Below are 26,894 nucleotides of genomic sequence, written 5' to 3' on the forward strand. Positions count from 1 at the left end.
TGGAGCATTTGGAACATGACAGGTTTGAGCTCAAACTGAGGTGCTTGAATTTCGGGCCTCACAATGCCCGGATTGAGCTCGTTGAACATAGGAGCAGCATATTCCCTTATTGCTCTGGCTCTATCATCCGCCAAGGCAATAGGATTAGCCATGTTATGCGCACCCCCTTCTTCTCCAACATTTTCAGCCATGTTGCAGCGGCTTTTAGACTTTTGTGCCTTTCTCCTTTGTCTAAAAGTGCATTCAATTTCGGGGTCAATAGGAGCAAGTTCAAATTCTTCTTGTTCGTTCATGCACTAGATTAATCCTGAAAAACACACAGCCCAAACAAGCAGAATTAGAACCAAACAAACAGAATAAATTGCAAAATAGTTGATAATACACAATTTTAATTTCAATCCCTGGCAACGGCGCCAAAAACTTGTTGTGAAAATTAATATACGCAAGTATACGCAGTCACACAAGTAATATAATGATAAGTAAGATCGTCTCCACAGGGATTGCAAACAAAATTCAATGTAAAACCAACTAATTAACAACTTAAAATAAATGGAAAATATGGGAATGATTGAGTAATGAATCTAAATTTAAATGACTGTAAATAAATCCTGCTTAAAATGTGGCTACAATTACTGGAAAAATAATCACAAGAAAAAGTATCTATGGAATGATAGACTTGAATAACTAAATCCCCCCTATGTCTAATCTGCCCAGTTGTTACAGCATTTTGTTCAGCAAAGTTGCACAGAGTTAACAGAATTCTAGAATTGCTCGTGAGATTTTTCCAAAACTCACTAATTATGTTCTAATACTTAATTTAATATATTCCTATATTTAATCAGGTTGCAGAACATCAATTAAACACCAATTCTCAAGTTATGCAAGGCAGTAAAATATTCCTATCTTACTTACTAAGAACAACCTAAACATGGAAACTCTCTTGCATCATCCAAGTTCTATCCACTAGATTTAGCCTTTCCAGAACCAGATCTAGCTTAGCAAATTGTTACTCATGGCCAATTAATAACAATTAAATAACAGTAAGCTCACTTGAATGAACAAAGGCAAAATTTCTAAACTCATGCATTCACATTAATTAATCACAAGCATAGGGGTTCATAGCTATTCAAATCTCAAAAGAGCTTAACTCATGTTCAAAACAGAAAATAAAATATAAAATAAAATCTGTTCTCCCATGGAAACTACTTTGTCTTTACAAAATTATCAAAATCCAAGTTTAAAAAGAAGGGAAGAAAATAGAAGAAGACAAATAGAAGGTGGACTAAATGAAGTTTTGGCCTCCTCCTTCTTTTCTCGATGGTTTCCTCTTTTGAATACTTGGTTTTCAGTACTATCCTTTTCTGTAACTATTTTCTCCTCTAATGGCAGCAGCACACATGTGTTCTCTTCTTTGAATGCATGATGGTGGCTGGTACTTCCTTTCCTTCTATATCTCCAGGGTACAATTTCATTTACCCTAATTAGAAAGCCCACTTTCTTCTCTTTGGCCCACTAGTCCAATCCACATCAGCCAGTTGACATAATTTTAAGTGACTGCCACATAGGCGCTGAATTAGATGAAGAAATTCTTGCTAGTATTTTTTCCACGTCATTTCCCAGTGCCCAGAAATGCTATAGCATTTTGTTTTCCAGCAAATCAGAAGCATTTCCAGCTTTAGTGTTCACTTTGGCCTCGAATTCCTTTCTTTCCCTTGGCAATTAAAAAATTCCTTTCCTAAACAACAAAACAAACATAATTAATTAATTAATTACATTTAACACTAACAACTTAAAAGACTCCTGAATTAGTACACTAACTAGAAAAGAAAGATAAAAACTAACCAAACTTACAAACAACATCACATTCATTACTCTTTTCACGAAAAATCAAGTTTAAAGTTAATAAAAATAACTCTATACCATAGAGTTATCACAGGGATTTATCTGTTTATATGAAATAGTTTGCCATTGGTTATCAGGCATAACCATAAGTTTGCTAGGATGCTTTTGCATTCTTGAAATTGATTGCGTAGGGTCCGGATGTATCTGGGACCCTAATTTTTGTGAGCTGTTGTTATCTGTGGATAGTAACTTGGTCAGTGACCACCTGTCTTCTCTGCATGCTTTTGTTTTAAAGTTGAACTTGCTAAGCGTTTTCGCTTACCTAGTTGTTTATGGTTGTAGGTAAGAACAAGGGCAAGGCAGAGCAGTGAGCACTGGAGTCTACCTTGTGAATGTACATGTGGACCGACCTTTTGGGAAGCCGTTTTGTTTCTTGGAAATGTCGTGTTATTTTCATAAACTAGGCTCACTTTACTCTTCATAAATTATGTTTGTATTAAATGTTAAGTATGGCCATACGACTTTTAAAAAGTTTTTTTTATACGGATTTTTGAGACATTTTGTTAAATGAAAACGTGTATATTTTCGCATTATTGAATCTTGAAAATTCGGGTCATTACAGAAAAGCTTTTAAATCCCAAACCCTAGTGTTTTATCTCTAGAATAAACTTAACAACTTGGAGCCTCTGAAGAATGCTTTGAATAATGAATGAAATGGCTGAGTACTAGGTCCTATTTATAGAGTTCAAGGAGTAAAACTAACTCCTTTTAAAATGAATACATAAATAAATAATAATTGAATAAATTTGAATTTTCGTTTCAACAAATGCCCAGAACTCGGTCAAAAACGTTCAAAAGCAAGTCCAAGTGGTTGAGGGCTGTTTCTAATTTATATCCACAAAGTTTCAAAAATGGCTCCAAGAGCCGATATATCGCCTACCCTAGGCGATATATCGCCCCTACTTATGCCCTGAGCTTTCATGGTTTTGTTCGTGCAAAATCGACGTGTTTTACGTATCATCCGTAGGCGACATATCGACCCCTATAGCTGCGATATATCGACATACGATGATATATTAAAAACATGTTTTTTCACACTTTCAACATATTTGAAGTTTGTTAAAACAACTTTGACTCAGTAAAACGTGATCCAAACAGCTATTAGAAGGTTCTAGAGTTTCTAGATTTATCCTTTATTAAATTATTCATCCAAAATGCTTAAATCCTCAATAAACGTGCTTGTGACAAGTGTCACGTTCTTATTAGTTCTATCTAAACCTTAAGTTATAATAAATAATATTTCTAGTACCAGCTATATTAATAAAACCCTATGTTATAATTAATATTTCAAAACTATAGGTTAAACTTATAAAATCCATAACTATTTCTATGATTTTCCAACTAAATCCCTACTACTACTACTACTACTACTACTACTACTACTGCTACTGCTACTGCTACTGCTACTGCTACTGCTACTGCTACTGCTACTGCTGCTGCTGCTGCTGCTACTTCTGCTGTTGCTACTGCTACTGCGGCAGCAGCTGCTACTTACTGCTACTGCTACTACTGCTACTAGTGCTACTCCTACTACTGCTACAGATGCTACTACTGCTACTGCTACTGCTACTGCTACTGCTACTGCTACTACTACTACTACTACTACTACTACTGCACCTACTACTGCTACTGCAACTGCTACTCCTACTGCTGCTGCGACTTCTACTGCTACTACAGCTACTACTACTACTACTACCCCTACAACTACTACTGCTGCTGCTACTACTACTACCACTACCACTACTACTGCTACTGCTTCTGCTCCTACTACTGCTACTGCTACTACTGCTACTACTCCTCCTGCTCCTACTGCTCCTACTACTGCTCCTGCTACTACTGCTTCTACTACTACTGCTACTACTGCTGTTGCTGCTACTACTTCTGATACTGCTGCTGTTGCTGTTATTGTTACTGCTACTGCTCCTCCTCCTACTACTCCTCCAGCTCCTACTGCTACTGCTCCTGCTACTTCTACTGCAACTGCTAATGCTACTACTGCTGCTGCTGCTGCTACTGCTGCTGCTACTACTGCTACTATAACTCCTACTACTACTACTGCTCTTACTACTGCTACTACTACTACTGCTGCTACTACTGCGACTGCTACTACTACTACTACTGCTACTACTACTACTACTACTACTACTACTGCTGCTGCTGCTGCTACAACTGCTGCAGCTACTGCTGCTGCTGCTGCTACAACTGCTGCAGCTACTGCTGCTACAACTACTGCTAATACTACTACTACAGCTGCTACTACTACTGCTACTGCTACTCCCACTACTGCAGCTGCTACTACTACTGCTACTGCTGCTGCTATTACTCCTGCTCCTGCTACTGCAACTTCCACTGCTACAACTACTGCTACTGCTATCGCTACGGCTACTGTTACTGCTACACGTACTACTACTGCTTCTGCCGCTGCAGCTACTTCTACTGCTACTACTACTGCTATTGCTACTGCTATTGCTACTACTACTGCTACTGCTACCGCTACGGCTACTACTACTGCTACTGGTACTGCTACTGCTGCTGCAACTATGCTACTACTACTGCTATTGCTCCTGCTCCTGCTATTGTTACTACTACTGCTACTGCTACCGCTACGGCTACTACTACTGCTACTGGTACTGCTACTGCTGCTGCTGCAACTACTATTGTTGTTGCTACTTCTACGACTACTACTGCTACTGCTACTGCTTCTGCTGCTACTGCTGCTACTACTGTTGTTGTTGCTACTTCTACTACTGCTACTGCTGCTGCTAGTGCTACTGCTATTGCTCCTGCTCCTGCTACTGCTACTGGTACTGCTACTGCTACCGCTACGGCTACAACTACTGCTACTAGTACTGCTACTGCTGCTGCTGCTACTGCTTCTACTGCTGCTGCTGCTACTACTGTTGTTGTTGCTACTTCTACTACTGCTACTGCTGCTGCTACTTCTACTGCTACTACTGTTGCTACTGCCGCTGTTACTGCTACTCCTACTACTACTGCTACTACTACTTCTACTACTACTGCTACTGCTACTACTGCTGGTATTGCTACTGCTGCTGCTGCAGCTACCTCTTCTGCTGCCGCTACTGCCCCTGCTACAACTATTAGTACTGCTACTACTGCTGTTGTTGCTACTTCTACTACTGCTGCTGCTATTATTGTTGCTACTGCTACTCCTACTACTACTACTACTACTACTACTACTACTACTACTACTACTACTACTACTGCTGCTGCTGCTACTTCTACTGCTATTGCTACTGCTACTGCTGCTACTACTACTTCTACTGCTACTGCTGCTGCTATTGCTTCTGCTCCTGCAACTGCTACTACTACTACTACTACTACTACTGCTACAGCTACGACTACTGCTACTGCTACAGGTACTACTACTGCTGCTGCTGCTACTACTGTTGTTGTTGCTACTTCTACTACTGCTACTGCTTCTGCTATTGCTCCTACTACTGCTACTGCTACTACTACTACTACCGCTACTGGTACTAGTACTGCTGCTGCTGCTGCTACTGCTAATGCTACTACTGTAGTTGTTGCTACTTCTACTACTGCTACTGCTACTACTGTTGCTATTACTGCTGTTACTGCAACTCCTACTACTACTGCTACTGCTACTGTTGCTGGTATTGCTACTGCTGCTGCTGCTACTTCTACTGCTGATGCTGTTGCTGCTGCTACTACTACTACTACTACTGCTACTACTCTTACTACTGCTGCTGCAACTACTGCTGCTAGTACTGCTTCTGCTGCTACTGCTGCTGCTACTGCTACTGCTACTGGTACTGCTACTGCTGCTGCTGCTACTGCTACTATTGTTGCTACTGCTGCTGTTACTGCTACTCCTACTACTACTATTGGTACTACTGTTGCTGCAGCTACTACGACTACCGCTTCTGCTACGGCTACTGCTACCGCTACAGCTACCACTACTGCTACCGCTACGGCTGCTACTGCTACTGTTGCTACTGCTGCTGCTATCGCTGCTACTACTGCTACTGCTGCTACTACTGATGCTACTGCTACAACTACTACTGTTGCTGCTGCTGCTGCTACTGCTGATGCTACTGCTACTACTACTACTACTGCTGCTGCTGCTGTTGCTACTACTACTACTGCTACTATTGCTACTGCTACTGCTACTTCTGCTACTAGTGTTAGTGCTGCTGCTGCTGCTGCTACTGCTGCTGCTGCTGCTGCTGCTGCTACTGCTGCTACTACTGCTGCTACTACTGCTACTATTACGACTACTTCTACTATTACTACAACTACTACTACTACTACTACTACTACTACTACTACTACTACTACTACTACTACTACTACTGCTGCTACTACTACGGCTACCTCTTCTGCTACGGCTACTGCTACAGCTACGGCTACCACTACTACTACCGCTACCGCTACAGATCCCGCTGCTACTACTACTGCTACTGCTGCTACTTCTACCATTTCTGCTACGGCTACTGCTACTGCTACGGCTACCACTACTGCAACCGCTACCGCTACAGCAACCGCTACGGCTACTGCTACTGCTGCTGCTGCTGCTACTGCTTCTGCTAGTGCTACTGCTGCTGCGACTACTGCTGTAGCTGCTACTTATACTACTGCTACTGCTGCTGCTACTCCTACTGCTACTGCTACTGCAACTACTGCTGTTGTTGCTACTTCTACTACGGCTACTGCTACTATTGTTTCTACTGCTGCTGCTACAGCTACTCCTACTACTACTACTACTACTGCTCCTACTACTGTTGCTGCTTCTACTGCTACTACTACAACTACTGCGGCTGCTGCTACTACTACTACTACTACTGCTGCTGCTATTGCTCCTGCTCCTGCTACTGCTACTGCTACTGCTACTGCTACTGCTACTGCTACTACTACTGCTACTACTACCGCTACTTCTACTGCTACTACTACTCCTTCTGGTACTGCTACTGCTGCTGCTGCTACTACTACTGCTGTTGCTGCTACTGTTGTTGTTGCAACTTCTACTACTGCTACTTCTACTACTGCTGTTACTGCAACTCCTACTACTATTGCTACTATTGCTGGTATTTCTACTGCTGCTGTTGCTGCTGCTACTGCTGCTGCTACTGATGCTGCTGCTGCTGCTACTTCTACTGCTGATGCTGCTGCTACTGTTGCTAGTACTGCTTCTACTGCTACTGCTGCTGCCGTTACTACTACTACTGCAGCAGCTGCTGCTGCTGCTACTACTACTACTGCTGCAGCTACTGCTATTGCTACTGGTACTGCTACTACTGCTGCTACTTCTACTACTGCTGTTGCTGATGCTGCTGCTGCTACTGCTATTACTATTGCTGCTGCTACTGCTATTACTGCTGCTCCTGCTACTACTACTCTTACTATTGCTGCTGCTGCTACTGCTGCTAGTACTGCTACTGCTGCTGCCGTTACTACTGCTACTACTGCTGCTACTACTACTGCTGCAGCAGCTACTGCTACTGCTACTATTGCTACTGCTACTGCTACTACTGCTGCTGCTACTGCTGCTACGACTGCTGCTACTTCTACTACTGCTGTTGCTGATGCTGCTGCTGCTGCTGCTGCTACTGCTACTGCTGCTGCTGCAGCTACTGCTACTAATGCTACTATTGTTACTGTTGCTGCTGCTGCTACTGCTGTTACTACTGCTACTGCTACTACTGCTGCTACTATTGCTACTGCTACTGCTACTACTACTCCTACTACTACTACTACTACTACTACTACTACTACTACTTCTACTACTACTGCTCCTGCTGCTACTACGGCTACCGCTTCTGCTACGGCTACGGCTACCACTACTACTTCCGTTATCGCTACAGTTCCTACTGCTACTACTACTGCTGCTACTGCTACTGCTGCTGCTGCTACGTCTACCGCTTCGTCTACGGCTACTGCTACCGCTACGGCTACCACTACAGCTACCGCTACCGCTACATCTACCGCTACGGCGACTGCTACAGCTACTGGTACTGCTACTGCTGCTGCTGCTGCTACTGCTATTGCTTCTGCTAGTGCTACTGCTGCTGCGACTACTGCTGTTGCTGCTACTTCTACTACTGCTCCTGCTGCTGCTACTCCTAGTACTCCTACTCCTACTACTACTACTGCTACTGCTATTGCTACTGCTACTACTTCTACTACTACTACTGTTGCTGCTGCTGCTATTGCTACTATTGTTGCTACTGCTGTTGCTACAGTTACTACTACTACTACTACTACTACTACTACTACTACTACTACTACTGCTCCTACTACTGCTGCTGCTGCTGCTAATGCTACTGCTACTGCGGCTGCTGCTACCACTACTACTACTGCTGCTATTGCTCCTGCTCCTGCTACTACTACTGCTACTGCTACTGCTACCGCTACTGCTACTGCTACTGCTACTTCTACTGGTACTGGTACTGCTGCTGCTGCTACTGCTTCTGTTGTAGCTGCTGCTACTACTGTTGTTGTTGCTACTTCAACTACTGCTACTGCAACTACTGTTGCTACTGCTGCTGTTAGTGCACCTCCTACTACTACTGCTACTGTTGCTGGTATTGCTACTGCTGCTGCTGCTACTGCTGCTACTTCTACTGCTGATGCTGATGCTGTTATTGCTGCTGCTGCTACTACTACTACTACTGCTACTACTCTTACTACTGCTGCTGCTGCTACTGCTGCTAGTAATGCTTCTGTTGCTATTGCTGCTGCTGCTGCTACTACTACTAATGCTACTGCTGCTGCTGCTACTGCAGCTGCTGCTACTATTGTTGTTGTTGCTACTTGTACTATTGCTACTACTGTTGCTACTGCTACTGCTGCTGTTACTGCTACTCCTCCTCCTACTACTACTACTATTGCTACTACTACTGCTACTGCTGCTTGTATTGCTACTGCTGCTGCTGTTGTTGCTGCTACCTCTACTGCTTCTGCGGCTACAGCTGCCGCTACGGCTACCACTACTGCTACCGCTACCGCTACATCTACCGCTATCGCTACTGCTACTGCTACTGCTACTACTACTGCTACTGCTTCTGCCCCTGGTATTGCTGCTGTGCTACTGCTTCTGCTGCTACTACTGTTGTTGTTGCTACTTCTATTACTGCTACTGCTGCTGTTAATGCAACTCCTACTACTACTGCTACTGTTGCTGGTATTGCTACTGCTGCTGCTGCTATAGCTGCTGTTGCTACTTCTACTGCTGCTGCTGCTACTACTACTACTACTGCTACTACTCTTACTACTGCAGCTACTGCTAGTACTGCTTCTGCTGCTACTACTACTGCTACTGCTACTGCTACTGCTGCTGCTGCTACTGCTTCTGCTGCAGCTGCTGCTACTACTGTTGTTGTTGCTACTTGTACTACTGCAACTGCTGTTGCTACTGCTGCTGTTACTACTACTGCTACTACTACTGCTACTGCTGCTGGTATTGCTACTGCTGCTGCGGCTACTGCTGCCGCTACGGCTACCACTACTGCTACCGATAGCGCTACCGCTACGGCTACTGCTACTGTTACTGGTACTGGTACTGCTGCTGATGCAACTGCTAGTGCTGCTAGTGCTACTGCTGCTGCAACTACTGCTGTTGCCGCTACTTTTACTGCTGCTTCTGCTGCTGCTACTCCTACTACTCCTACTACTGCTACTGCTACTTCTACTGCTACTGTTGTTGTTGTTGCTACTTCTACTACTGCTATAGCTACTATTGTTGCAACTGCTGCTGCTACAACTACTTCTCCTACTACTATTGCTACTGCTGATACTGCTACTGTTGCTGCTGCTGCTACTACTACTACTAATAACCACGAAAACTAAACTACTGCTACTGATACTGCTACGGCTACCGCTTCTGCAACAGCTACTGTTACCGCTACGGCTACCACTACTGCTACCGTTACTGCTACAGCTACCGTTATGGCTACTACTATTGGTACTGCTACTGTTTCTGCTGCTGCTACTGCTACTGCTGCTGCTAGTGCTACTGCTGCTTCTACTACTGCTGCTGCTGCTACTACTGCTGCTGCTGCTACTACTGCTGCTGGTTCTACTAGTGCTACTACTACTACTACTACTACAACTGCTACTACTACTGCTACTACTCTGCTGCTGCTACTACTACTAATAAGCACGAAAACTAAACTATTGTTACTGCTGCTGCTGCCACTGCTACGGCAAGCGATCCTGCTACGGCTACCGCTACCGCTACGGCTACCTCTACTGCTGCTGCTACTGCTGCTGCTGCTGCTACTACTGCTACTACTACTACTACTGCTGCTACTATTTCTGCTGCTACTACTACTACTGTTGCTGCTACTACTACTGCTGCTAATGCTGCTACTACTGCTGCTGCTACTGCTGCTACTGCTACTACTGCTACTGCTGCTGCTACTATTACTACTAATGCTACTACTCCTACTACTGCTGCTGCTGCTAGTACTGCTACTGCTGCCGCTGCTGCCGCTGCTGCTGCTGCTGCTGCTACTGCTACTACTGCTACTGCTGCTGCTACTACTGCTGCTACTGCTACTACTACTACTACTACTACTACTACTACTACTACTACTACTACTACTTGCTGCTGCTACTGCTACTGCTACTGCTACTGCTACTGCTACTGCTATTGCTACTACTACTACTACTACTGCTACTGCTGCTGCTACTACTACTGCTACTACTGCTACTAGTGTTACTACTGCTGTTGTTGTTGCTGTTGCTACTACTACTACTACTACTACTACTACTCCTACTACTGCTACTGTTGCTACTGCTGCTACTGCTGTTGCTACTACTGCTGCTACTACTACAACTGCTGCTGCTGCTGCTGCTGCTACTGATGCTACTGCTGCTACTGCTACTACTGCTACTGCTACTACTATTTCTACTACTACTGCTACTACTACTACTACCGCTGATGCTGCTACTACTACTATTGCTACTAATTCTGGGACGCTACATCCTCCCAGTGCATGGCAGTCGAGGAGCAATCTCCAAAAAAATTGAAGTATGAAAGTGAAACTCTCACTTTTACGATGGATGACGCCAGGAACATGAGGTACCCCCATAGTGACCCTATGGTCCTTACCATTAAAATCGCCAATGCCCGAGTGAAGATATGCTTGGTGGATATGGGAAGCTTAGTATATATCTTCTACAAAGCATCCCTCGAGAAGATGAAGCTCAAGGTCAAGGTCCTGACATCTTGTTCCCAAGTAATATATGGGTTCACAAGAGAATGCCTAGCACCAGTAGGAACTATTAGACTATCGGTCATGGTGGGGGATACCCCTAGGCACGAGACTGTGATGACAGAGTTCCTGGTGGTAGATTGCTCATCGGCTTAAAACGTAGTGATCGGGAGACCCCTCCTGACAGAGTAGCTGCCCTCAGTAGGTTCATATCGAAGTCTATAGACAAATGTGTCCCCTTCTTTAACTTACTTAGGGATAGCAAGAAGATCCAATCGATCGAGGAATGTGAGAAAGCTTTCCAAGCATTGAAGGAGCATCTCACTCAACCTCCCGTCCTAGCAAAGCAGTGAAGTGTTATTCATCAATTTGACAATCACTGAGCTTGCAAATAGTGCTACTTTGGTGAAAGCAGAGAATAGGTACAACACCATGTATACTATATTAGTAAAAGGCTAGCAGGTGCGGAGTCTAGGTATCTCCCTCTTGATAAGCTAGCCTACTATTTAGTAATCGCCTCTCGGAAGCTGCGTCCATACTTCTAAGCTCACTCGATCCGAGTCCTAACCGATCAACCGCTACGAAAAGTTCTTTAGAAGACAGAGGCCTCAGAATGGTTACTCAAATGGGCAGTGGAGTTAGGACAGTTTGATATCACTTATCATCCGAGGACTGCGATGAAAGGACAAGCATTAGCAGACTTCATAACCAAGGGCACCAACCTTGAAGACGATTGGCGATAAATTTGTGTGTTTGTTTAGATATTTTTACTCTGTCGTATATTTATATTTATTTTGTTCAAAAGGTGTCGTATACCGTACATGCGACCGTTGACCAATTTCTTAGGTCAACAACCTCCATACCTATAATGCAAAGACCACTGCTACCAAATCCAGATCATGAGTGGGGTATCTATGTTCATAGTCTTTCAATTGACGTGATGCACATGCAATCACCTTCCTCGACTGCATAAGAACACAACCTAAACCATGTCTTGAATATCTGAGAATAAAAAGGGGGAAGTGAAATTCTACGACCAACATAATAAGTGAGACTAAGATGAAAATTAATACAACTCGTGGATAAAATTTAAGGCTTTATTCGACGAGAAATATTTGAAGACAAACAGATTAAAATCTACGCACAGAGGAGGAAAACGTTCAAAAAGTAAAAATGAAAAGTTTTTCACATTCATTACAGGAGGGAAAAACCCAGATTTTCCCCAAAATCCCCAAATCGAATCTCTACTTCGATTTTATGCCCAAAACAAGTCATGATGCCGTAGTACAATATATCTAATGTATTTGTATCACTAAACACTACCTAAAATACCTTCAAGACTCAGAATTACACATATTTTTCACCAAAAAGTTTCAGTTTTTCAAGAGCATTAGCCGGGTTTCAAATGGAAGTTACAAAAACAAGAAATCATGGCAATTATCCGTGAAAATTGCTAAAAAAATAGAAGAATGTAGTCAAAAACCTTACTTTTTATGAATATTACTGAGGAAATCACTTCAAAAGTGCTTGAAACATCTAGAAGTCATCTCGGATTGATTGAGTATTGCTTGAGAAAGCTTGAGATTTCTTGAGGAAAGAGAAAGGTAAGGTAAAAAATAAGGAGGAAAGTGAAGGGCTATTTATAATGAGTAGGGAAGGTGAAAAGTCATGATTGAAAATGGGGTTTTATAAGCATTGGAAAGTGCAAAGTCATTAGTTTTCCCTTAGAAACCGTAAAATCATGATTATTTACCTTTTCAAGGAAATAAAAGTACAGCTGATTTGACAGGTTAGAGATTGTTGGTCGAGTAAGTTTATTTAATGTTGGTCGCATCATAATAAACTTAGGGGCAAATGTTTCCCTAATAATCAGCATGCTGACCATGCATAAAAATGGCACATGTGGAAGGCACATGATAACTCATTAACGAAGGACTGATCAACCCATGACCAGATAAAATAATGTGACTTATTCTTCTAAACGAGTTTAGAAACTAGGTAGAAAAGCTTGTAAAGTAAACTAGTCGCAGGTCACGACCAGATCTTCTCGATGGAACACAACAAAAGCTCAAAATCAGTTAAAGCCAAGATATTTATGTGACATTCAATTATTTTTTTTATTGTTTTATTCATGTTTGTTACGTAAATTATGTAAGGCCCATGGCCCATCTATGTACATTCTTGAGCCTATAAATAGATGATTCAATGAATCATTATTTTTACGTTGTAATTCTTTACTTTAGAGAGTTTATAGATTCAAGTGTTGTTATACGCATTTCTTGTATTCTTTCTCTTACTTGCGAAACTCGGTAGATTCTATTCTTCTGATCGCAGGTTTTGGAAACTTTACTTAAATAATGGTACTAACTGGACGTAGGTTATTACCGTTCATCGGGACTGAACCACTATATAATTTTTGTGTTGTTTGTTATTAGCAAGTTTAATTCTTATTTCATATCATTCATTTGACTCAATGTCGTTGACCAATTCGTGGGTCAACAGTATTCACCCATGATAATACCTGCAAGTGTTGTGCTCACACAAGCATCAGTTACATAGAACATGCATATATTCTAACATTCAAGAATGTAAACTATCTAACCATCCCAGCACTATTCTCATGCCAACAATACCATTGCAATATAACCAATCACATAATATAAGTACATAAAATAACAAACCATAAATCAAGGTTCTATGTTAAGACATACATTCTGTGCGCAGATGTCCACTCTTCTTACCTCAATTGGTAATAATTTCCCTTGTTCAACCTTGAACCCCTCGACGAGTTTCCTTGATGAGAACAAGACCCTAAGCACTCAACAGCACAACAACATACTCAAAACATATTCATAATTTCTATAAAGCTCTCAAACCCAATATCTCTATTTTCTCTCTCTAGAATATTCAAGAATGCTTCTTTCTACCACTGGTGCGACTCTCTCTCTCTCTCTTCCCACATTCTTGAACTGTTCAGAGGCCCTCTAACTCGTGTTTAAACAAAAAGAAATGAAGCCCCAACCACTTGGTTGTTGTTGGTCGATTCTTCTCCACACAATAGGGTTTTTCCTTTTTATTTATTTTTAAATAATGGAAAATACATTTGAATATAATTGACTTGGAATTCGAATTTGCATGATTTAATTGGAATAAAATCACAAAATAATCATAAGATAATGTCATCTAATTCCTCTCAACCAAACTCAAACTTAGAGATATTATGGTCTTTTCATAATTACGTTCAAATATTATTATTTAATCCATTCAAATAATAATAATGTAGTAAACCATATAATAAAATAAAATAAAATCATACCATATTAATACTATTATTATGCTCATAATAAAAATAATATTTACAACATAAATAAATAATTAAATTAATGGGATTTTATTTCGATAAAAAAGATTCAACGTAAGAAATCACAATTTCTTAATGTCATAGGAATCTCATACATAATCAAACTTACAATTTTTTTTATAAAAAAGACAAGAATACCCTCAGCTGTAAAATTATGAAACTGCCCTTTCAAGAAACAGATATTACAATTGTCCCCCTTATAAGGAAATTTCACTCAGATAATTCGAGATAATGTTATTGCATATCTGACTCTTGCTCCCAAGCTGCTTCCTCAACATCATTATTCCTCCACAACACCTTTACCAAAGGAATAGTCTTATTCCTTAGAACCTTATCCTTTTGATCAAGAATCTTCACCGGATTCTCATCGAAAGATAAATCCTCTGGCAAACCTAATGTCTCATAACTCATAATATGTGATGGATCAGACACATACTTTTGAAGTTGTGACACATGAAACACATTGTGCCCCCTAGATAACGAAGGTGGTAAAGCTACCATGTAAGCTACACTGCCTACTATGTCCAATATCTCAAAAAGAACAACATATATGGGACTTAAAAGATTCCTTTCTATGGTGTGACACGAAGAAATAAATGATCACCTACTTCAAACTCAACATGTCTCTGCTTCAGGTCTGCATAAGATTTCTGTCAGCTCATAGCTGTGATCATTCTAGCCCTGATCTTTTGAATAGCCTCATTGGTATGTTGAACAACATCTGGCCCAAGAAACTTGCTTTCTCCCAACTCATCCCAATGAAGTGGAGACCTACACTTTCTCCCATACAACATCTGATAAGGTGCTACCCTAATGGTAGACTGATAACTGTTGTTATAGGAAAACTCAATCAATGGCAGGTATCTACTCCACGATCCTTGAAAATCTATGACACATGCTCTCAACATATCCTCCTATAACACCCTAATTTTAACTAGGACATATTCTTTGAATAAAATTTCAAATGCTCAAGAAAATTAAACTTTATAAATAATTCGGATCCAAGTTTCCAAAAATAATGATAAAACATGAAATTTAATAAAATATGTCCCAACATTGATATCATAAGGTTCATTCCATAAAAAGAAAACTACTACGGTGTTCTAGAATCATCCTCGTTCATGCGGTTCCCTCAGAGAGTACATACACCTTCTTGGAACGGTCCCCAACATGCCATGTCATCAAATAATAAATTATTGCCTGTGGAAAGGAAAAAGGGGGTGAGCTAGAGCCCAGTAAGGAGAATCAAACCAAACAATCATCATATAAGCAAACCTTACAAGAAAACAATATACTCATATCATAACATAGAATCATCATACATAAAACTTATGTGTGCACTACGCACGTAAATGGGAGAGACAATACGAGGAAGCACTAGGGTCCTCTCTCCGACCACTATGGTCAAAACTGTGGCAACCTCTGTCCACCTTTTATCGTCCCAAGTACATGTTCAGAAACATTTAGCATACAATATGCATTCCATAAACATTAGCAATCAAGCAAACAGGTTTAACCTCATTGCCTTAGCGCGTGTGTGGAGTCATTGAAAAAGAAGAAAGTGATCATGTTTAACGATCAAAGCCTATTCATAAAATAACAATAACCTTATTTAGACAATATCATGCTTAATAGCTAAGTTACACGTTCATAAACCTCTTTGCATGAGCCATGCAACACGTAGCTTTATTCCATAAATCAATAGTATATCATTCCCATAAATCAAGGTTAACCTAATACCAACACTAAACAACCTTTATAAAAAAACCAAAAATAAATTAAGTTGATGTGTAGGTCGCACCACTAGCTTAGAGATTTCGAACCCTAGCCATAAGAATTATGTTCTCCAATAACCATAAAAAAAGAAGAAGAGAATGAACTTGAAGACTAAACCATAAAATTAATATTTTACCTTAAACCTTGCGTCCAAGCCCGAACCCCAGATCTTTGAGCTCCCACTCTCTCTTCTCTTTCTTTCTCTCACGCTCACGTCTCTTTCTTTCTCTCTTATGTTGTGTGAAAATGAGAGCTTCACCTCTCTATTTATAGGCTCCAAAACTTCCAACAACAAATAACCCAATAAATGTTAATTGATCTTAATTCTAATTACCATTCAAACACTTGATTCCATTCCCATTTACTATCATAAAAATTATGAAACTAGCTTATTCCTTGCACAAAGTTCATGATTCCATATCCGATCACCATGATTTCAAAAAATCCTCTCCTTCACCCTCTTAATTTTGAAAATCACCCATAAATGGAAAGAACAATCATCATTTGACCATCTTTCATTGTCTTGACATAAATCACACTAATGAGTAGCAATACCTTAATTAATTTAAAAAAATTGCATAGTAAGATACCTTGAGTTACCAAATTAAGCTCTAAGTCAACTAGAAAAATTCCCAATCAAATCGCAATCACCTCAATTCCTCAATTGATGTTGAAATCACCAAGATTGTCATCCTTGATTCTCATTGATTATCAAACAAATCAATGTGATCACCTCTTGATCCTTTCACACCACACACCCAAGGTAGGCTTGGTCACACACACACATGTGCACACATTTATCACTTATAATTAATTCAAAGCATAAATAAGTAAATAAAATAAATAAATAAATAAAAAGAATAACCGATATGGTAAATAAGATAGTAAATAATTAAAATAAGTAAACAAGACAATAATAAAAGAATAACCAAATAAAATAAATAAATTAAATAAGACAATAATAAAAGAATAACCAAATAAAATAATTAAATTAAAATAAGTAAATAAAACAATAGTAGAAGAATAACCAAATAAAATAATTATGACAATAAATAATTACAATAAAATTATGTGTGTCCGGATATTGCAATCTACCCTCTTTAAAAAGGAATTTCATCCTCAAAATTTGACTCACCAAAAAGCTCGAGATACTGTTTTCTCATGTCTTCCTCCAATTCTCAGGTTGCTTCCCTCACCGAACAGTTCTTCCATAGGACCTTAACTAGTGGAATCTTCTGGAATCTCAATTCCTTGATTCCCTTTTCTATGATTTGCACTGGCTGCTTGTCATAGCTAAGGTCCTGCCTTAACTTTATTAGCTTGTAACTCAACACATGGGATAGGTCTGACACGTACTTTTGCAGCATAGAAATGTGAAAAACGTTGTACGTATCTGTCAGCGCTGGTGGTAAAGAAAAATGATATGCAACTTGTCCAACCTTGTCCAATATCTCGAATGGACCTATGTATCTTGGGCTTAGTTTACCCCTCTTTCCAAAACACACCATGCCTTTCATAGGTGATACCCTTAGAAACACAAGGTCACCTACTGTGAATTCAACTTCTCGGCATTTTGAATCTGTATAGCTCTTTTGTCTACTCTGGGCAGTTAGCATCCTCGTTCTGATTTTCTCCACCGCTTCACTGGCTTCCCTAACTGCTTCAGGACCTAGTATCTGCTTCTCAACTACCTCATTCCAATGAAGAGGTGACCTGAACTTTCATCCATAAAGCATCTCATAGGGCGCCATCCTAATAGTAGACTAGTAACTATTGTTATAAGAAAACTCCATCAGCGGTAAATAGCGACTCCAAGACTCTGAAAATTCAAGCGCACATGATCTTAGCATGTCTTCTAAGATCTGAATCGTCACCTTAGATTGGCCATAAGTTCGAGGATGAAATGTGGTACTAAAGTTTAGCCTGCTACCCAGGGCCCTTTGTAGACTATTCTAGAAATTTGAGGTAAAAATTAAACCTCTGTCTGATATGATAAACTTTGGTACTCCATGAAGTTGCATAATTTCCTTTACATATAGCTCTGCATACTGATATGCAATATAAGTTGTCTTAACCGGAAGAAAATATGCCAAATTCGTGAGTCGATCAATAATCACCCAAGTTGAGCCGTGTTGCTTTGTGGTCCTTGGAAATCCCACCACAAAGTCCATGGCCATGTTTTCCCATTTACATTTTGGGATACTAATAGGTTGTAGCAACCCATGTGGTCTCTGATGCTCGACCTTAACTTGTTGACAAGTCAAGCATTTAGCAACATATTAAGCTATGTCCTTCTTCATTCCCAGTCACCGATATAGCGTCTTCATTTCATTATACATCTTGGTTGACCAAGGATGTAGGGAATATGGTGTGGTGTGTGCCTCTTTCATGACATTGTCCTTAATCTCCTTATCATTAGGCACACATATCCTGTCCTTGTAACACATCAATTCCCCACTAGACATAGTGAAATTACTGTCGCCATTCTTTTGAATAAGTGCTTTTTGCTTTACTAGTGCCTCATCACCTTTTTGTTTCTCCATGATCTGCTCCAATAATGTCGATTGTAGGGTAAGGCTTGACATACTCCCAGTCACTAGCTTGATTCTTGCCCTAACAATCTCCTTTTGCACAGGCATCTCTATCCCTCTAAGTGCTAAGACGCTCCCATAACTACGCTTACTCAGAGCATCTGCCACCACATTGGCCTTTCATTGGTGGTATAATATCTCGTAGTAATATTCCTTTACCAGCTCCAACCACCTTCAATGCACTTCTCTCCATAAAGATGGTGCCTCCAAATCTTAAGAACAAAAACCATGACCGCTAACTCCAAGTCATGAGTAAGGTACCTTTGCTCATACTCTTTCAGTTTTCTCGTGGGGTACCACTTTATCTTCCTGCATTAATACACATCTCAATCCATTCTTAGAGGTGTCGCAGTATACTTCAAATTTCCCTTCTTCTATTGGCACACATAAAACTAGAGTGAATACCAATCTTTCCTTCAGGCTTTGAAAACTTTCTTCGCATTGTGCAGTCCAAACAAACTTTTGTTGCTTGCGTGTCAGATTCGTCAAGTGTGTTGCAATCTTAGAAAATCCTTCAAAAAATCTTTTGTAGTATCCCGCCAATCTCAATAAACTATTAATCTCAGACGCGTTCTTAGGTTGAGGCCAATCTCTCATAGCCTCAATCTTGGCTGGATCCATCGAAACTCCATCCTTTGACATGATATGGCCCAAGAAGGCTACTTTCTCCAACCAGAATTCACATTTCTTGAACTTAGCAAGTAATTGGTGCTCTTGTAATCTCCTTAATGTCAATATTAGATGCTCTGCTTCAAATTTTGAGTATATGAGAGTGTTTTCGATGAACACCACGACAAACTTTTCCAAAAAGTCATTGAATAATCGATTCATTAAATCCATAAAGGTTGATGGGGCATTAGTGAGTCCAAACGACATCACTAAAAATTCATAGTGCCCATATCGAGTCCTTAATGCAGTCTTAGGAATGTCCTCTTCCCTCACCTTCAACTGATGAGCTCCCTTTGATCAAATAGGTTGTCAATTTGTGGTACACTACAAGAAAAAATGCTTTTAATAACATCGAAAATGTGTTATCAAAACATACGATAACACTTTCTGATGTGTTAAGACCGACTATGTTATCGTAGGTCAGGGTACTTTACATAACACTTTATCAGTGTTATATAGATGTGTTATTGTACTGTCAACGATAACACCATTTATGTGTTATTTTAATATATAGATAAGTGTTTAATTATGTTATTTATAATCGATTATATAACACTTTTTTTGTGTTATACTACACTTTAGTATAACACATTTTTTGTGTTATATAATGAAGTTTGCATAACATAATTCTTTGCATAAAAAGTGTTATTGTAATAAATATTATAACTCAATTTTCGTATTATTGTTATATTTAGATATGTTTAAATTCTCATTATATATTTTATTTATATATCACTAATTTATTCTATTCTATTTTAATTTTTTTTATATAATTAAAATTAACTTTCTAATATATACTAGCATCATCAAACGAACTTGATTTTCAAATAACAAAAAGTAAGAACATTCAACATTGTATTAACAATCCACAAATTAGTTTAAAACATTCAACACTATCATCAACAACAGTGTACATAAATAATGCTCTCTCTTTAACTCCAACCTCTACAACTCACTGAACTCTCTCTTTCTCTCTTCTTTTTCTCTTAGTGCTCTCTAAATCTGTGTACATAAATAATGATGCAAGGTTCACTTATATACGTGCACCAAAATACAAAAGAACCAACCCGAAAACAAAACTAAAAAATCAACTTAACTAACTCAGCAGCTGAACCAAAGTAAGTGAACTTGAGGAATCTTGTTAAAAGAGTTATGGTCACTAGCTGTTTTAACCACTTTTTGATAGCCTAGATAACCACATTGTGAGACATACACAACAGATATGTTATAGTGATTCTTCTTATTACATGTTGACATAATTCTTTAGTACTAATAGTTTCTGCAACATGAAGTTTCTCAAATTTTCAGAAGCAAATAATGCAATGATAGCCACAACTCAATCATAAGAAAATAATGCAATGATAGCCACAATCAATTGCTTAGCATCTGACTCGGTACACCTTTAGCAATGATAGCCTGAACTCGAACGGTTGGCTGATTTAGTGCAGACATTGAAGAGGCAGCAGCACTGAAAATGAGAAATAAATAATGCATGTTCATTAAAAAGTACTTGTGTAGGAGTTCAAAATACCAATTGTTAATGAATATCAGGAAATTTCCTGCCTTACATCTTCTATGAATTTGCATTTCCTTGAGATAGAGAAAAAAGAGCAATCGTCACAGTAATAAGCAAGTTGGAAAATGGAAATCATTGAAAAGAAAAAAAGAAAGAACATTGAAATATGAATAGATAAAAAGCTGCAGTAGTGGCTCAGATAGAAACAAATTCAGTCATCAAGTAACAAATATATATATGAAAACACAATTTCCCAACATTTTCTACCTGATTAACTGCAGAATAAGCAGAGAGAGTCTAGATACCATTTGCCTTCAGGATCCCATATACATGATCCCTTTGCCTCAGAGAACACAACTGGTATTGGGTGATAGCTGCATTTCAACAGTTAAAAACTCTTAGACAAGTACTGTATTAGCATTTAGAAATTGCTGCTCATTAGGTTGCTCTAGCAGAAGAAATTCAATACAAGGAAAACTGTACACAAGATAATGTAAGTGCAAACTTCAGACATCAAAATGACATAAGTCGAAGAACATCAAAAGTAAAGTTTCTCTCTCTATCGCTCTCTCTCTCTCTCTCAAACAAAGATTTGGCACTCGTACAAATAAAAATTACAAAAAATCATATATTGGTCATCACTTGCCAAAGTGAATATCTTAAACATAAGAGAATTACCTCACTTCATCCAGCAACTGAGTGGCTATTCATTTTCTTCTGTTGACAGGAGACACCAAAATTGCTCTAATGCCACAGACAGCCGGCACTGCTACCTCCTCGCAAACAACTGCACTACCAAGGTCTCCATCCAACAGGTTAGTATTACTAGCAGAATGAGATCTTTTCACTGTCTCCCTCTGAAAACTAATATCCCCAAATTAGAGGATGGTTGGTTTGGTTCGTTGTTCTTTTGTGTTAATAGCATCATTGTCTGCTGAATTTGAGATGACTTTGAATGCCTTCTCTATTGGTTCGACAATTAGGCATCCAGCTACCCTATTGGATAGAATGAACAGTAAGACCTGCAAGAACAGTAAAACAAGTCTAATATCATGTTTAAACAAAACAACTCTAATTGCACATATCACTGACATTGAATATTTCTTTAAAAAAAAAATCATAAAAGAAGATGAAGCCTATTTAAGCTAACCTACTACAAAGCACATGCTTGGGTCCAAACAAATGCAGAACAACATTAGAAAAACCTTATAAGCAGAGGAAACTAATCACATCTTAGTACCAGAAACAAAATAAGAAAGAAAAAAATAGAAAATAATTTAAACAACATATCTAGACAAACTCTGGAAAATACAAATAGAAAACTAAAAGACATCATCAAAATATATGTATCTTCAAAGACAATCATTTCCAGGTACTAAAAATTAAATCCATTATAGCCTTTGATTAGAACAAGCTATATAATTATATAAAAAAAAAAAAGTATGAGATCTCTACCAACCTGTACAGTAAAGATTCAATATTGGTATTAGAACATATACAACACATTCCTTTTCTAACATGATCCCACTAGGTGTCATCCTCGGCCAAACTACCCTCACCCTCACCCTCACACAACTCTGCTGGAGCAGCTGGGAATGATTTATATGATTATGGTTCTTTCAAATTATATGTTAATCTTAATGGAAAAAAATATTATTTCCAAATTAATTATAAGCAAAACTGGATCTAAATTTGTTGGTGTACCTTGTGAACAAGCTGGCCTATTCAGGGCAGCAGAGACTTCTTGCCTTATTGAGCGTTGCAACTCAAGTTGCATGTCCATGCAAGTTTCCATCATTCTTTGCAAGTTATTCATCCTCTGTTGTAGTCTAGCCATGTCAATCCTCATGTCATTGATGATTTCCCACTCCTATATAGGAAAAAAAGATTAGCAACATAAACATCATATGTAAAAGAACCAAAATCCAAGAAGTGTCGAAGAGACATACACATACAATTCCAAATCGTTGATGCATATAAGTTATTTTCTTGAGGTTCTCCATTTAGATTTGAAATATTATCCTCGTTAGATGTATCAGAAAGACTGCTGCTTGCTTAAGCACAAACAGAATTATCCAGTCTGGAGAACCCTTCCCTAATTGAAAGAAAAGGATCCAAAATGTTTGAGCAAAAACCATTCATATCTTATACTATATATTTATTCAAGAAAAAAGAATAAAAATAAAGTTATTGAGCTCTGAATTAGAAAATACCTCAGACCGGAGACTGTATGCCTTTGCCTCAATAAGCCTAATTCACTTTCAGCCACAGAAGATGAAAATTCTCTATGGATTCTTGTTGAGATCGTGTATTATGGAGATCTTGTTTATTCATTTCTCTCAACCAATGCAACCCCACAGAGCATGGATCAGAAAATCGAGATAATAAATGATAAGGCAGTAGTGATACAGCCAATATGAGTAAATAATTTAAAGATTACAGACCAAAAAGCTACTGTGAAAAGTAAATTCTATGGTCCAGTGACGCTACCTTTCGATAGGATGAGTGGTACCCTTCTCCATGGCAGCTGCGACTGCAAGAGCTTCTTTCTCACAGTTCGGGATACAACAGGTAGTCAAATTTGAGTTATTGTTTCCAGCCTGATGTCCATAAATTGGTTCAATTGCTTTGAATGCTAGTTTCCCTGACAGTGCAAATTAGGAAGGAAAAAAAAGAGCTACATGAATATGAATTCACAAGTTAACTCGAAAGTCAACCATTAAAAAACAGAAGATGAAAATTTCCCTGACAGTGCAAATTAGGAAGGAAAAAAAAGAGCTGCATGAATAGGAATTCACAAGTTAACTCGAAAGTCAACCATTAAAAAACAAGAAAAAGAAAGAATATACATGTAACAGATCAAGTATTTGAATATTTTTTATCTTGACACCTTCTAGTTGGAAGACCAACTCAACATTTCTTTACAGTATATATATGCATGTAATATGTATTATATATGAACAACAAGAAGCAATTTTTTGAAAGTACTGAAAATTGGAGATGTTACAATTTTTTTTTTTAAAAAAAAGTTAAAGCTGAGCTCTAATTGAAACCAACAAATAAAAAAGGACCATTTTAAGGTAAGAGTAGGTGTTTCATAAAATTTTAAATCCCATAATGGGGTACGTCAAGAGAATGTAATAGATAGTATTAGAGTTAATGAGGGCACTGTATAAACTAAATACTACCTGATGTTCCAAAGAATGGCCACTTGAAGAGAAATGGACCAATGAGAGCAATAGCTACAGACAAGACTATGACAACCTTGCTGTATTGCTCACCAAATTGGTCAAGCCACCTTTGAAGCTTTGGTTTATTCAAGCGTGCTTCTTCAGTCAATTGTACTATCTTGCTGAGTGTTGACTCTTTCCACGTTTTTGTAGCCTGAATCAGAAACGATTTTAACAAATTAAAAAACAACAAAAGGATTTTTTTTAAAAATATCACCATCTCATTTCTTTCAGCACCCAAGCACCTTCATCATAAACAAACAGACTACTGGCACCATAATCTTTATAAATTTAATAAAATTGCCAAATCCTCCTATATTCCTATCAAACATCATGCTTGCATTCATTTTCATGAGGTATTGGCAAATCAGTAAATTTCACTAAAGATTATAGAATAAGACATTGTATAATGAAAAACAATCGGTTTAAGCTATGATTTACAAATCCAATTATCAGAGGAAAACACACACATAAACATTGACACCAATTCTCCCTTCATTGTGTTATATATCTATGAGAAAGTCCATAAACACACCTTCACAATTATCCTACCATCCAAATTTCTTGCTCCACCAGGAATCCTGTCTCCAACTTTAATCTCTAAAGGTTTGACTTCATTCGTCAAGTGTTCGATAGTAATGGTTGCATTGCCTTGAAAAACTTCACAGTCTACAGGCACAGACTAATCACAATAGCAGCTTCTATTAAGTTGCTTTCATTCCAAGTATCAGTTAGTCATAGTTTCCATATAAGATCCCTGTTATCTACTAATTAACATGATGAGTTAAAAAAAAACGCTTTGTAACTTACAATGGCAAACTAAAAGAAATGATTAAATTAAGTGAAATGAAAAGAACATAGACAGAGCTAGATCATCGCTAAATGAATTTAGAAAGCTACAAATATGTATATATATATATTTATATACGTATGTGTGTTTGTGTATTTTTCTTTCTTTTTCAATAACATCATCCAAAAATCACAATATTGATGAGTAACCACTTGACATCTATTACAACAGAGGATTAATGTTTTCACACCATAATTCTTAAAGATAGATAAACCCATTCATTTGATAGTCCATCACATTGGCAACATTTTCAGTCTTGAAATTGTTTTTAGACCATCATTCAAGAAGCAAAAAGCCATCCACATGATAGTCCAGGCACATGGATAGATTTTTTAGTGTTAAGAGACAGAGTAGTGCAAGTCAAGAACTCACATTAATGTGAAAAGTTTCAGAACATAACATGCATTTAAAGTTAATTGATCAACAGCTAGACTTTCACTAGGTTCAGAGAATATAAATCCTAAGAAAACAATAATCAATTCTATATTATACTCCTTTCACCTCAGAATTTGAACATTCTAGCTTACTATTCCAACAAACAAAACTGAAATGAATAAAATTAGCATCACATACCTCACCAGCTCCAACCAAAACATAGGATCCCACTTCTATATTATGTACAGGAACCCTTTTGTATGCCAAATCGGTTGTGTTAGGAAGTCTATCTTCATTCATATCCAGCACAAGAGCAGATTCGGGATGATTTTCCTTCAACTCTTTAACATCAATCATTGAACGGCTGGTGAAGTACTCTTCAGCTGCAGTCATCCCAGTGTTATATAATCAATTTTTTTTCCAAAACAATAAGCTATTCTTAAACGTGGTTGTGCATGGCTTACCTATATGAGCCAAATTAAACATGGCAAGAAGTAACCCTCCTTCTAAGGCATTCCCCATAAATACTGAAGCAAATGCCGCTAGAGCCATTAATACATGGATGTTAACTTTTCCACCACTAATGTCAATAAGAGCATCAAGTACTGTAGAGACCTACATCCAAAGTTGAGTATATCGTAACTAATTGCTACTATAATCTTATATTCTTACGAACTAGGAAAACAATCAAACTCATATATAAACATACATAGTGTTTTTCACTTAAAAATACAACTGTTTCTACAAAGACAGGTTATCTCAAAATCAGTTGGCATTCTGCTGTGAGAAAACCCCAGATGGTATAGCATATTGCCACCGATTAAATTTCAATTTATAACAACATTGCAATGGATTCTGTAAAGACAACAGTCAAATGAAAATCCCAGTTGATATAAACGTTACAAGTTATAAAATTATGCAAGACCAACACAAAAATTGTGTCAACGGTCAACAAAATAATGCCAATACAAGCATGTTATAAGTTCAACTATAAATAGTTTTACTCAAAATTCACATTTTACCCCAACGAGAGGAAAAGCAACGAGAATGAAAGCATTCTGTAAAGGCTTCGCAACCGTCTTTGGAAGCAAGTTTATAAATTAATTATGTTCTTTTAACTTGTGCTGAAAAGCAACATAACCACAGTAAAACAAAGACCAAGGCAAGTGACTTGAGTGGAACTTGGAATAGTCCAAGAGAATGAACAGGTAAAAATTGGTACATATCACATATATATACAAATCTCTTAAACACACAAACAACGACATTTTTAATTTCACAATAGCATATTATCAAATAAGCCGAATATAAGTTTATATCAATGAAGCAAGTCAATAAAAAATCAAAACTAAGTTCTCATCCAAAAATAAATGAGAGAAAACGAACCCAAGTAAAAAAAAAAGATGAGAACACTTACACACTTGCGT

At 38.5% G+C, this 26,894-nt stretch overlaps 3 protein-coding genes and 1 long non-coding RNA gene across 6 annotated transcripts; all 4 read right to left on the reverse strand.

The window, feature by feature from the left end:
* Positions 1-17,414: 17,414 nt before the first annotated feature.
* Positions 17,415-18,413, reverse strand: LOC133834747 (uncharacterized). Its single transcript, XM_062264463.1, has 2 exons — positions 18,215-18,413; positions 17,415-17,923 (listed from the first exon to the last, which is right to left on the reverse strand). The coding sequence occupies exons 1-2, from the start codon at positions 18,411-18,413 to the stop codon at positions 17,415-17,417; spliced, it is 708 nt and encodes a 235-aa protein (XP_062120447.1).
* Positions 18,414-19,094: 681 nt separating this feature from the next.
* Positions 19,095-19,667, reverse strand: LOC133834755 (uncharacterized mitochondrial protein AtMg00860-like). The gene has a single exon (XM_062264475.1). The coding sequence runs from the start codon at positions 19,665-19,667 to the stop codon at positions 19,095-19,097; it is 573 nt and encodes a 190-aa protein (XP_062120459.1).
* Positions 19,668-20,334: 667 nt separating this feature from the next.
* Positions 20,335-22,597, reverse strand: LOC133806826 (uncharacterized). The gene is made up of 4 exons (XR_009879084.1): positions 22,472-22,597; positions 21,691-22,034; positions 21,280-21,386; positions 20,335-20,964 (listed from the first exon to the last, which is right to left on the reverse strand). It is a non-coding gene; the product is annotated as an uncharacterized LOC133806826 (long non-coding RNA).
* A 370-nt stretch (positions 22,598-22,967) lies between these two features.
* On the reverse strand, positions 22,968-26,077 carry LOC133806810 (probable cadmium/zinc-transporting ATPase HMA1, chloroplastic). Of its 3 annotated transcripts, none has more exons than XM_062244907.1 (6): positions 25,932-26,077; positions 25,666-25,850; positions 24,778-24,924; positions 24,294-24,396; positions 23,233-23,656; positions 22,968-23,107 (listed from the first exon to the last, which is right to left on the reverse strand). In XM_062244907.1, the coding sequence occupies exons 1-5, from the start codon at positions 26,017-26,019 to the stop codon at positions 23,499-23,501; spliced, it is 681 nt and encodes a 226-aa protein (XP_062100891.1). In that variant the 5' UTR covers positions 26,020-26,077; the 3' UTR covers positions 22,968-23,107; positions 23,233-23,498. The 3 variants fall into 3 exon arrangements, with proteins under 3 accessions (XP_062100891.1, XP_062100883.1, XP_062100887.1); XM_062244899.1 differs by having other exon boundaries at positions 24,201-24,396; XM_062244903.1 differs by having other exon boundaries at positions 23,226-23,656; positions 24,201-24,396.
* Between the last annotated feature and the right edge of the window lie 817 nt (positions 26,078-26,894).

The sequence above is a fragment of the Humulus lupulus genome, chromosome 1, assembly GCF_963169125.1.
Source record: "Humulus lupulus chromosome 1, drHumLupu1.1, whole genome shotgun sequence".
NCBI classification, from domain to species: domain Eukaryota; kingdom Viridiplantae; phylum Streptophyta; class Magnoliopsida; order Rosales; family Cannabaceae; genus Humulus; species Humulus lupulus.